The sequence below is a fragment of the Myotis myotis genome, unplaced genomic scaffold (assembly GCF_014108235.1).
Source record: "Myotis myotis isolate mMyoMyo1 unplaced genomic scaffold, mMyoMyo1.p scaffold_m19_p_1, whole genome shotgun sequence".
Classification (NCBI taxonomy): Eukaryota; Metazoa; Chordata; class Mammalia; order Chiroptera; family Vespertilionidae; genus Myotis; species Myotis myotis.
Window position 1 is genome coordinate 96,221,126 of NW_023416313.1, and position 12,511 is coordinate 96,233,636.

Here is a 12,511-nt window from a genome sequence, read left to right on the forward strand (position 1 = left end):
TATATCGGGTGATGATTTGCTTTATTATCAAGGCTTCCTCATCCTCATCTACTTTTCTCTTGGTTTTTATTTACTTTATTGCATTTAGTCATGTTTACTTAGAACTCAATATAAGAATGTATTTCTAGATTAGATTTTTAATTCTCACTTTATCCCATTGCCTATCTACAAACAAGAAGTTTAAAAGCTGAAGGCCATGTAAACACTTCACCTGAGGAAAAGTATTATATCCACAAAATATACAATAATTGGTCCAAATTTTCTGCAAGAACAAAACATAAATAATGGCTACTGTCTTTAGCATCACTATAAATAAACACTAATGACAGTAGCTATGTAAATTGGTGTACACATTTTGGCAACATTAATTAAGTACCTTTAAACTCTTTATTTCCTTTTATTCTATTTTTGGGAATCTATTCTAAGTACACAATGTATGCCCATAGGTATACATCTTCCTGTATTTCTACATACAGTGAGGCAACATGGCCCAGTGGTTAAGGATATGGTCTTCTGAGAGCCTTGCCTCAAATTCTGACTCCACCACTGACTAACTGCATGATGTGGAGCAAGTTACTTAAATTCTGTGCCTCAGTTTCCTCATATATGACAGGGAGATAATCTTAGTGCCTCAAAGTCTTTGTGATGATTAACTGAGGTAATAAGCATAAAACACTTCCACTAGTGCATTTAATAAAATTACAGTTACCATTATTATGTTCATAATGGGGCTTATGATAGCAAAGAGTGAGAAGAGCTCCCATGCTCCACAGTACTAAATAGTTGCATGAACTCTTCTTACATGCATTGGAAGATAAAGTCATTAAATTGTATCAGAGTATACACAGTGTTTAGCACAAGAACTAATTCCTGCAAGTGTTCAGTACAGTTTGTATTTCATTGTGAAGTACACAAGATACAGATTGGATCACATCTCATATCACTGAAATTTGGGTGTCTCTTATGGTCAAGGGCATGTCATAGTGTAATGGATACTGTGTGATGCATATTGCATTTGATGTATCTGTGGCAGGCAAAATAACAGCTTCTCCAAAATGTACATGTCATAATTGCCCAGATCTGCCAATGGTACCTCATATGGCAAAAAGAAGACTTTGTAGCTGTGTTTACATTAAGGACCTTGGGATAGGGTGATTATCCTAGATTACCCATGTGGGCCCAAGGCAATCACAAGGGGCTTTATAAGAAGAAGGCAGAGGTTCAGAGTTAGCAGTAAAAAATGTGATGACAGAACAGACGTTGGAATGATGCAAAGGGGCCAGGAGCCAAGCGATGTGTGCAGCCTCTAGCAGCTGAAGCCTGAAGCCTCTGGAAGGAACCAGCCCTGCTGACACCTCTAACTTTGTTTGACTCAGTGAGAATTGTTGTAGACTCTAACTTCCAGAGCTGTAAGATAATAATTATGTACTGCTTTAAGCTACTAGCAGCAACAGGAAACTAATACACAGTCTTAAATTGGCTGAAATAAGCTTCTCTTTTACTTAATAGGCCATGTTAAGCCCTCAGTGCTTTCTGAATTGCCACTTAGCATAAAAGGCAATCAATGCAGAGCTACAGAGTGAATGCTGAATGAAATAGTATACAGCCATTATAAAGATGTTTACAAAGAGTTAGTAAAACAGGAAAATGTTATTTGATATGGAAAGAATGTCAATTTGCATTTCAGTGACATCACAGTTATATTAAGTGGGCAAATATCAAATTATGCATATAAGAACTCCAAAAGAAAACAAATTAAAATAGTAAGAGTGATTGTTCCCTGCATGTTGGGACTGTAAATGACTCTTTTTTTCTTCTTTTTACATTTCTGCAAATTTTCTATAATGAAAAGGTATTGTTTTCATAATGCAAAAAAGTACATGAATTTTATTTAAAATTTAGATGTATAATATGGGATAAAAAAGCAATTTATACAATATTGGTGCATTCCATCTCTTTATGCACAAATAACTCTCATTTAATTGGTAATTCAGCCTGACCAGTGTAGCTCAGTGGTTGAGCATTGAGCCATGAACCAGAAGGTCATGGGTTGTAGGCTCGATCCCCAGTGTAGGGCATGCAGGAGGCATCTGATTAATTATTCTCGCTCATCATTGATGTTCCTATCTCTCTCTCCCTCTCCCTTCTTCTCTGAAATCAATAAAAATATTTTAAAAAATAATTGGTTATTCAAAGCCTTCAAATTCATAGATCTGTTATTTCACTTACTATGCAGTCATCATGAACCTGTATCTTGTTTTGCAAACCTGGGTCAGCTTGAATAATAGTAAAGTTATAATTATCACCTTCAGAAATCATCCACTGAGCAGGCCCTATGAGCTGCATGAGGACAGCAGGGTGTCAGAGGTAATGATTTACGTAGACACTAATAGTTGACTCAGTTGGAAGGAAAAAAGGCCAAGAGGGGAAAAGCTGGGAACCTGCAGAATGATTCTGCTTCACTTGAGTGTGGAAAGACCAGACAGTCTTCCCAGAGCTACGGCTCTTTGACGGGGAAGTCTTCCGCACCTCAGAGCCGTGGTCTCTTCTTTTGTGTTATGAGGGAAGAGGACCAAATTATCTCTATTTGTCCTTCTAGCTCTAAACATTCTATAAATATACGCATGTGTAAGTATTCATACAAACACATGGACATCTAGGCTCTGATTATAAAACAATAAGACTGATTAAAAAAGGCAAATGCCAGAAAAATGCTTTCACTATTCTATGGTCTCATTTTTTATTCATGCAGGGCTGCTGTGTAAAGTAGGTCTTTTGCACTGTGCAATTTTCCGCTCATACCGTCACCATCAGATATTTCACAGTATCTTCCTTTTTACGATGTCAGGAACTACCCTGCACAGTGTATTAAAAGGCTTTACCATCTGAGGGGTTACAGCAGCAGCCTGTTGTCTGGTTAGTTGCTGAAGCTTTACAGCTTGTCACTTGTCAGCTCTCTGAGGCATGCATTCATGACCTCGGGGAAGCTTTCTACTTCCTTCTGTGAAAATCCAGTACATTAACAACACTTAACAGCTTTCCAACTAAGTGCAGTTCCTGATAATTTCTCCATTCTTATGATTTTAAACAAGATGCTATTTCTAGAATACGTCATATGTAAATTTTTAGTGGGATCCTGAAGTGCCCTAGTATACTTTTTCCCCAGGAATATTAATGGGATACCTCTTATTTGAAAGAAACTTAAGTGATTTACTCCAAATCCTACAGAATTTAGAAGTCTGTAGGGTGCAATAAATCATGTGCATACTTTACTTTAATACAGAACAGAAAAATAAACGCAGGAGAAAGATACAATTATATTACAACGGACAGAATCTCAGAGGAGAAATAGATTATGTCCAGCTGTCCAGAAAGAAAGATGGTTCAGGGAAGCATACAGGGTACATGGCATTGGAGACTGTTCGCATCTTAAATTCAAGAACTGAGGTGGAAGTGGGGGGCTTTCTTGGTAGAGGAAACAGAATAAGCAATGCCTTGGTGGCAGGGAAAATTTGGGGTGTGCAAGGAGAAGAGCAAAGAGCGAAATCTGATGGCACTCTCAACTTGAAGTTGGGGAGCCATGGGTTACAGACTGAAAAGATGGGCAAGATCCAGTTCTCCAAGGCCTTAAATGCCAACCTAAAGAAGCTGCACTTGGTTCTACAGACAGTAGAGAGCCATATAGGGCTTCTGAGAAATTATTTAATTGTCTTTTCACTCACCTCTCTTTTTTAAAGGAAACAAAGGTAATTTTGACCCTGTACTTTAAAAAGAATTATAATTCCTTATTCAACAAGTGAACAAAATTCTAGGGAACCTTTCTGTTTATCAATCTATGAATTAGAAAATATTTAAACTTTACATGTTTGAAACTCTGAAGGGAAAGATTTCCTTTATTGCTCTAGTATTTATCTGGTGTTGGAAGAGCAGTGAGGCTATTAAGATGTTGGAATGAAAGCTGCACATAGAGGGGGCTCGGTAAGCTCACTCATCTGGAGGATAGAAGGTGACTTGGTCACCCCGACTTTGTCCTATGGGCTCCAGCCTTCCCAGTTCAGGCTTCTGGCCAACAAGGTTGGTTGTGGCCCTTTATAATCAGACCACGGTCCTTTACCTGAATGATCCAGGGCACAGGCTCCAAATCTATATTCCATGCATAGGAACACAACACTGATGCACCATGGTGCTACTTTTTGTGTTTGTACGAGTGTATGTGTGTGTGTGTGTGTGTGTGTGTGTGTGTGTGTGTGTGTGTATGTGTGCGCACGCACACACACACATACACATCTATACCCTATATAATAAAAGCCTAATAGGAAATTGTTCCCTTGACCGGGAGTTTGACCAGGAGTTTGACCAGGAGTTTGACTGCTTGCTATGATGTGCGCTGACCACCAGGGGGAAGCATGGAACATGGTGGGCATTGGCGACATGCTGCGACCTCTCATTGGCTACCTGGGGGCGGGGGTGATGGGGAAAGAGGTGCGGTGAGAATGTGGGGTGTCCACTGAGCTCACTCTCACTCCCCCTGCTATCCTCTCCCGGGATGTCAGGGCTTACGTGCCAGGGAAGCTCCTGTGGTCAGGTGCCAGGCACCAATGAGGAGCCCGCCCGGTACCCGCGTGGCCTCTTCTGGGTGAGCTGGGCCACAACTGCTGGGGCCTCAGGAGCTGGTCGGGATCCCCGTGGGTTCACACAGGAGCCAGTCTGCGAGGCTGACCAGGAGAGTGTGCGCTGCCTGCCCAACTTCCGTGCTGTGGCACTGGGTAGCCAAGAGGCCCATGCTGTGCCCCAGACCATAGCATCCAGCCGTGCTCACCACATCTCCGTGTGGGGACTCAGGCACTGTGACTCAGGTGGCAGGGGCGCGCGGGGGCTTGGGGGTCCAGGTGCTGCCCAGAGCCCAGAGGTTATCTGGGACTTGTGCTTCCACACCGGATGCTCATGCTTCAATCGCCAGCCAGGCCTAGGGACTACACCTGTGCATGAATTTCATGCACCGGGCCTCTAGTGTATGTATATAAAAGGCTAATATGCTAAGTGTCTGTCCAGGTAATGACATCACATAGCAATGCCCAGCTTCCTCTCCCTAGCAACTAGAAACTCCTTGCAGTTTCTTCAGTCCAAGAACATGACTTGCTTTATAGCCAGGTGGAAATATTTTACACTTTAACTAAATGTCTGTGAAGCATTTTCCTATGCCTCATCTAATTTTATCCTCACAGAGCAGAAGTCCTGGAGTAGGTAGATAGGAGACTTGGTCGAATCCTATTTTCTTTTCATTAGCCAGAAAACGTAGATTTAGAAAGCTTAGAAACTTGACCTGACTGAAAAGAAATAAGAAATGGTGGGCCTTGAAAATGACTTTAGGTTTTCTCACTGTGCAGAATATAGTCAAATACTGCTGCAGCTAAATATTTTACCCCTTGTTCTCCCTGAGTGATCTACAATAATAATCTGCTTTGTGTTGATATTTACTGCTGTGTTGCTGACAATTACATGAAAGAGAAGTTGGGGTGCTTCACTGGGCTGGAAAAAGCTTAGCTAAATCAGAAAGCAGGTCTAATTAAGCAAGTTCATTCTATATCTGTAAAAGGCTAGGTTGACTCATGCATGTGCGATATATATAAAGCTCTCGCTGGTGCCATTCGCATGTGTGTGTTTCGATCTGTCATTGTCAATCGTGAATTTGGTTGACACTTCTATTATGGAGAAAGGGCAAATAGCGATATTAAAATATTTCTTCTAATTAATTTCCTTTCAATGTGCACAAATTCGTGCACCAGACCACTAGTATAAATATAAAAATGTACATCATTATACAAAGTTGTGATGGCCCATACCATTATATTATTGTTATATCTGTTATAATATAAAGCTATTATTTTTCCGGAATAGTTTGTGAACATTTTGAGAGCAGGCCCACCCGATAGTAACTTGCATGCTACCAGAACTTAATTAGCATTTATTGATTAACTGACTTAAGAAAAGCTCTTTAGCCTCCAGCATATGCTGCATTTCCTTCTAGAATCAGGAGAAAAGCTGGTTAACATATTGGGCATAAAAGGACAAAAAAGTACGGTTTCCATTTTCCTTTAGATCTGTGAAAAGCAAGATAGGTTATTTCTTTAAAAACTCCTGAGATGAGATAACTGAACTCATCACATGAAAGCAATCAATCTATCAATATGTGTGTGAGAGAGAGAGAGAGAGAGAGAGAGAGAGAGAGAGAGAGAGAGAGAAATCAGCCAGCTCCCAACTGCAAAATGGAGAAATAATGTGCAAAATATTAAATACAGGTGATGTTAGCAAATGGAGAGAGTTTGTAAATTAGTATGGTTGTATGTGTAATACTTGCAACTTACCTCAATAAAGAAAATGCTGGCTGCTGATGTTGGATGGTGATACATGTAGACTGTCACAAGAATGGCTGCTGCTATAATGAGGACCAGGATGAGGATTCCAACAATGAGGCCAGCATGCAGGGCTCCCCCTTTCTTCTCGGCTGCACTGTCATCTGTGGAGGCTGAGAGAACAGCACAGCTGTCAGGACATTCAGGTGTGTACTCTTAAGTGTGAATTTTCATTAGAAGGAATATTTCGATTTTAAGTAAAGTACTGTTGGATATTTTTATTTTTCTTCCTGTGCAACTTTTCTTTTCCATAACACCCATTTTAGAAATTAGATGCTCTTTATTTGGGCAATAAAAAAATCCATACTATTAGTGATTAAACTTATATTTATAATTGTGTTATAATTTATAGTTCAATAAACAAGATCAATAGCCTTTGTTCTAAAAGTACTTCAGAAAATCTAAAACTCTAACTATATAATAACCTTAACTTTGATTTTTCTCATTAAACCACTGGCCCTTTTACCTATGGGAAAATTAATTACTTTTAGAAACCTCCTCTTTCATTTTCTTGTGGAAATTTTAAATTGAAGAGTATTAGACATGTTTTTTTGTGACTATACAGGCATTTTCAGAAAGTCTGCATAAGTTCAAAGGATAGTTTTCAAAATCTGTCTTAAACTGCAATGCTCTTTAAAAGTATAACAGATGGAAGCTAAATGACCCTCAAATAGTTTTATCACTATCCAAAGGGAACACACAGCATATAAAAATATCCTACTATGCCACAGAGCAATACAAATTTCTCCAACTCTTACTGAGATGCTTTCCACCATAATACTCATTTTCAGAGAGGTATTTCTGAATTTCTAAAGTAATAACTTTCCAACTTAAAGTCAATCAACCAAATAAAAGTAATCTATAAAGTATTATCTTGTTCTAAAAGTCTGTAATCTTTGATGACTACACGGGCATCTAGAGATCTTTTTAAATTATGTGCAGCAGGTAACCGTATCTTAGTGCAAAATAAAACTGGTATTTTTGAGTGAGAAAATTCATTAAGAGTCATAGAAGTTTTAGAACAGTGATTCCTAATAATTTCGTTACCAATTTATGTCTTTGTTATTTTCACCATTTGCCTCTATGTTTTAACGATTTTTGGTCTATTAAATCTCATTCAATAAGCACCAATTTCTTTTTAAAAAAATTTTAATACAAAAAATATGACTGCCTATCAGAATGTGTGGTGAATGCTAAATAACAGAATTCTAGATAAATCAAAGGAACTTGACCTCCCCAATTTTCCCACCCTTCCTTTGATGTTGCTATTGTTTGTATTCTCTGCTTGAGATCCTTATTTTTATTCAGTAATCTTTCTCCAAATCAAATAAAGATTAAAACCCTAAAGCTTTCCCTTAACTAGCAGAAATTCATTAGTGAAAGAATGTAAAATGTAAAGAGTAATTCATTCTATAAAGAGTCATTTACTGGGAGAATTCTGGGAAGACGGCAGTAAAGTATCAGGACTCTGTCTCTCCACCTAGATAACAATTGCACTGGCAGAATGTGTCTAAAGCAGTGATTTTCAAACAGTGTGCCGGGGCACGCACACTGATGTGCCACAAGAATTTTTAAACCATTCAATACCTGACTATTTAGTCAGGGACACTTGACTTCTTTTCCCTTAGATTGTTAAATTAAAAATAATGACAACAGTCAATACAACAACAGTCATCTGGTGTGAATGAATCAAAACTATATATATTTACACACTTTTTCTGAGTGGCAAAAATATATTTTTTGGTGTGCCATGGCATTTTAGTAATTAGTTTATGTGTACCATGAGATGAAGAAGGTTGGAAATCGCTGGTCTCCCATAACTATTTTGGAACTCTGGACTATATTGAAGGCCTTCAACTTACCAGGGAAGGCTTAGCCTTAGACCATAAATTGTGGTTAATTTTAGTCAATTTCAGCTCTTAGCAGAGTAGTAGCCACCTATTCTTCACCCCTGACCCATGTGACAGGCAGCTATGCATGTGTATTGATCACTGATTGGTGCTTCTGATCACAGAGGTGCACAGAGAAAGACAGGCAGTCATTGTTGTTGTACCTCCCCCATGATTGCAAGCCTCTTCCCCTTTGGTTGACTGTATTCCAAGGGATTTAAAGAGCCAGCATTCTTCTGCCCTGGCAAGTGTGGCTGAGTTGGCTGGGCATCATACTGTGCACTGAAAGGTTGCTGGTTCGATTGCAGGTCAGGGCACATGCCCAGGTTGCAGGCTTGATCCCCAGAAGGGGGTGTGTAGGAGGCAGCCAATTGATGTTTCTCTCTATATATTTCCCCTCTCTCTCTCTAAAGTCAATAAAAAAACCATTAAAAAAAGATAAAAAGAGGCATCACGCTTCTTATTGCTTCCCCTTTTACTTTGTCATTTTCCCCTTTTCGGAGCCAGATATGAACAAGTAGAACACTCAAAAACAACTATGTATAAGGGGAAAATTTAAAAGTGACAGTGCACACCCAGAGAAAGGCTCAGAATAGACTTGAGAAGACCTTAAGTTTACACTTCAAGCTGAACCTCAATACAGAGATAACCTGCAGCAATAAAAACACAACACAACACAACACAACAAAACACAACACAACAAAACAATAACCAAACCTAGCAAACCCTGAGGTAGGAAAATAATTTGATTCCCAGAGTTACCACATTATTAGGTTCAAATGTCCAGTTTCAAACAAAAATTCACAGAAAGGTGTGGTTCATTCAAAGAGAAAACAATCAATAGAAACGGTCCCTGAAATAGAATCTACTAGAAGCTGGGAGAATACTCAGAAAGGTCAGGAGGGACCCAGACTTTGATTCCACACCAAGGATTATCTTAATGCTCTTTCACTTATACCCCAAAGCCAAACAACATCCTCACCTCCACACAGGACAATTAAAATATTTAGCCTTTTTAGCTTTATATTGTGTATTCAAATAAGAGGAATTAATGATATAGGACAAGACACCATAAAGTAGAGCCTCAAAGCCACAAAAACAAGTATATACATATATTTGAAAAGTCTATCAAATCGAGGCCTTCTTTGTACTATGTTGAAGACATTTTAAAACATAAATCATGCACAGAAATGGAATAGTACCAAATACAATATGCTCTCATCTGATGAGACTTTCAAGTTTCTAGTTTTACTACTTTATAAGATGCAGGTCAATATTTAGACACAAAGAGGACTGCGAGAATTATCAAATGTATCAAAGCAATCTGCGGTGTGGGGCTAGTTTTAGTTATGATGATAGCAAAAACAACAGCTTTAAAAGGCATTAAGTACAGATTAGATAATATTTAAGATCTTACGTAAATGTGTTTAATTTGCTGCATTCCAAGAAAAGTTTATGACTTGTTGATAAGAGGAAAGATTTTAAAAAAAGAAAGAAGATAGGAGGAAAGAGAAGAAAGTTTGATATGTTTCTTCAAAGTGTAACATTTAATTTTAAACCTCTATGTCTTCTTGTTTTTTCTATGACTGACATTTTTCAAGGCTTACAGCACATAGCATTGATATTCTGTTAAAAGTACAATTCTTCAGTATGATAAAAAGATTTTTATACATTGCTAAAGTGATCTGTGCCCACTATTAAATCTTGCCAATAACTTAAGTCCAGAAATAAAGTAAAACTAAAATACAAATGCTCCTTGTCTGAAATTTTATTCACTTTAGAACTAACTCTTTCCTTGGCTTTAAAAAGAAACACCACAGCCCATAAATTCTGCTTTGTATTAATGTCCTTTGGGGGACCAAGAGGCTTTGGACAAAGTCTTGCACAAACTTGTTCAAAATTCATAAATCTTATGCAGATAATGTCAAAATGTTCTTTTTAAAAGATAAGTAAAGTTAAACTATAAATGCTCAAAATGTTAGTGTTCCATTTTTGGCTTAAACACACACACACACACACACACACACACAGGACATTCCCTATGGAATATTACCTAACCCATTTATAAGCTAAAGCATGTAATGGAAGAAAATCAAGTGATACAATTTTTCAATAAATTAACTTCCCTTTTAAAGTTTCCCTTGTAACTGATCTCATTTTGTAGCTCATATATTTTTCCTCTTAGCTCTTTTAGCTTTTCTATAGCCATGATAATTTAGTGTTTCTCCTGATGTTTTATGCTTTCTCTTATTTTTTTAAATCCTCACCCCAGGAAAAGGTTTTTATTAATGAGAGAGAGAGAGAGAGAGAGAGAGAGAGAGAGAGAGAGAGAGAGAGAGAGAGAGAAACACTGATGTGAAAGAGAAACAATCAGTTGCCTCTTGTACATGCCCTGACTGAAAGTCAAACCCAGGACACTTTAGTGCACAGGATGACACTCTAGTCAATTGAGCCACCAGCCAGGGCTCTTCTCTTATTTTTCATAATTCTCTTAGTTCTTTCAGCTTCTTAATCATGGTCTTATTACTTTTTTGGGGGCTTACCAATCTGTCAATATTATGTAGGCAGTAGGGTACCTTGAAATATTATACAAGCTATACCTAATCCACAATATGTTTCACTGTGACAACACATTCATAATTCACATTATGACATCTCCATAAGAGAGATTTGGGTAAGTGCTGTGAAAAGATGTTACAATGAGTGCAGAAGACACAGCTAAGTGCATTATGTATGGCGAGAACAACAGCTCGCAGGAGCAGCTGGCCCAGATTCTCTTTTGCAGCCTGTGCTACTACATGGCAACTGTGAAATTTCATTCAGGGAAACTTCTGGGCTAAAGGAGCTTAAGGTATGACAATCTTTTAAAACAATAATCCATTGCTTTTTATCTTAGAAAAATGACGCTAAATAAAATTACCATGAAATCATATTAAAAGAAATGCTTGATTCCATCAAAATGAGGGATTTTGGAGAGCAGCCACAGCCCAGCGTGCCTCTGGCCTCATTATGCGATCAGAGCTCTCATGAAGCACATATCTGAGCACCTAAGAGCAAAGGGTTCACAGTATGATGGCTACACAAAACCAAAAATAAACCTCTGGAGTAATCCATTATCATTTTTCATTTCTTATGTGTATGTACTACTTTTAAAAAGTAATATACCTATGCCTCCAATATTTTCTGCAACCAAGCTCTTTAAAAGACCTACTTTTTAAAGTTTTCCTAACATCAGCATTCTATACAAAGTTGTCTTGTTTCTATATTTAAAAATACATTAAAATTATTTTTGAAAAAATAAATCTTTACATATAACAATCCACAGAAAAGAAATCCTAGTACCTAATTCTCCAGCAAAAAAAAATTAAACTAAAGAATTTTGTGGAAACATTTTCTCTTTTAATTTTATGCCAAACCCTTGCAGTGGTTAAGAAATTAGGGTTTTAAATCACAGAAAAATCTTAGAGAGTTTCCTAATGAGCGTATTCACAGTGCTTTTGGAATACCAGAAATACGGTTGGAAAAATACTTTCAAGATGCAAGGGTACAGAGTGACTCTAAGCCACCAAGTCACTTATGTTAAGAGTCCATTTATAGACAAACTTTTGATTATAACAATGAATGCTTACTTTCTTATCAAATCCACAAGGTTTTCTGAACAGGGAGGAAGAATCCTCTTTACTACCTCCTATCAATGGAAAGATAGATGTGTGTCCAATCTGCTCAGGTAACATGGAACCTTCGTACCTCCTAGGTCAATATGAGGCTTTCTTGAAATTACTCATGGAAATGGGATTCATTCTCCTGCTGAAGTTTAAGTGCATGTTGGTTGGAAGCAAGGACATCTCAATGAATAGTTTTTTCTATTGGAAAGATTAAGATCTATCCCACTTGCACCTGCTCCGAATACCTACCCCTAGGAAAACAGGCCCCCAAGGTCCTTATGGGGTCAACTATCCCAGAGCCCAGCAGTAACTGGGAAGTTGGATACGAACCTGAGCCAAAATGTGAAAAAAAGCCCAGCGGCCAGGGCTCACAGTGGCAGTAAGCTATGCAAATAAAATTGACCTTATGGCGATTATCCATAAGCAGCTTCTTTTGAAAAGTGCTGAATATTAAACCAATCGCTCTGGTACCTGAGATTATGTTAGAAATTAATGAAAAGCTTTGGGCTTTCTAAGGAAGCATGGGCTAATTTAGTTGCTGTAG

General features: G+C 38.1%; 1 protein-coding gene across 2 annotated transcripts in view; it reads right to left on the minus strand.

The window, feature by feature from the left end:
- The window catches only part of PLXDC2 (plexin domain containing 2), a 412,799-nt gene that overhangs the window by 29,449 nt on the left and 370,839 nt on the right, over positions 1–12,511 (minus strand). For both annotated transcript variants that reach the window (XM_036345506.1, XM_036345495.1), the window contains one exon: positions 6,366–6,526. In XM_036345506.1, coding sequence (XP_036201399.1) covers positions 6,366–6,526 — 161 coding nt within the window. The remainder of the gene's footprint in view (positions 1–6,365; positions 6,527–12,511) is intronic.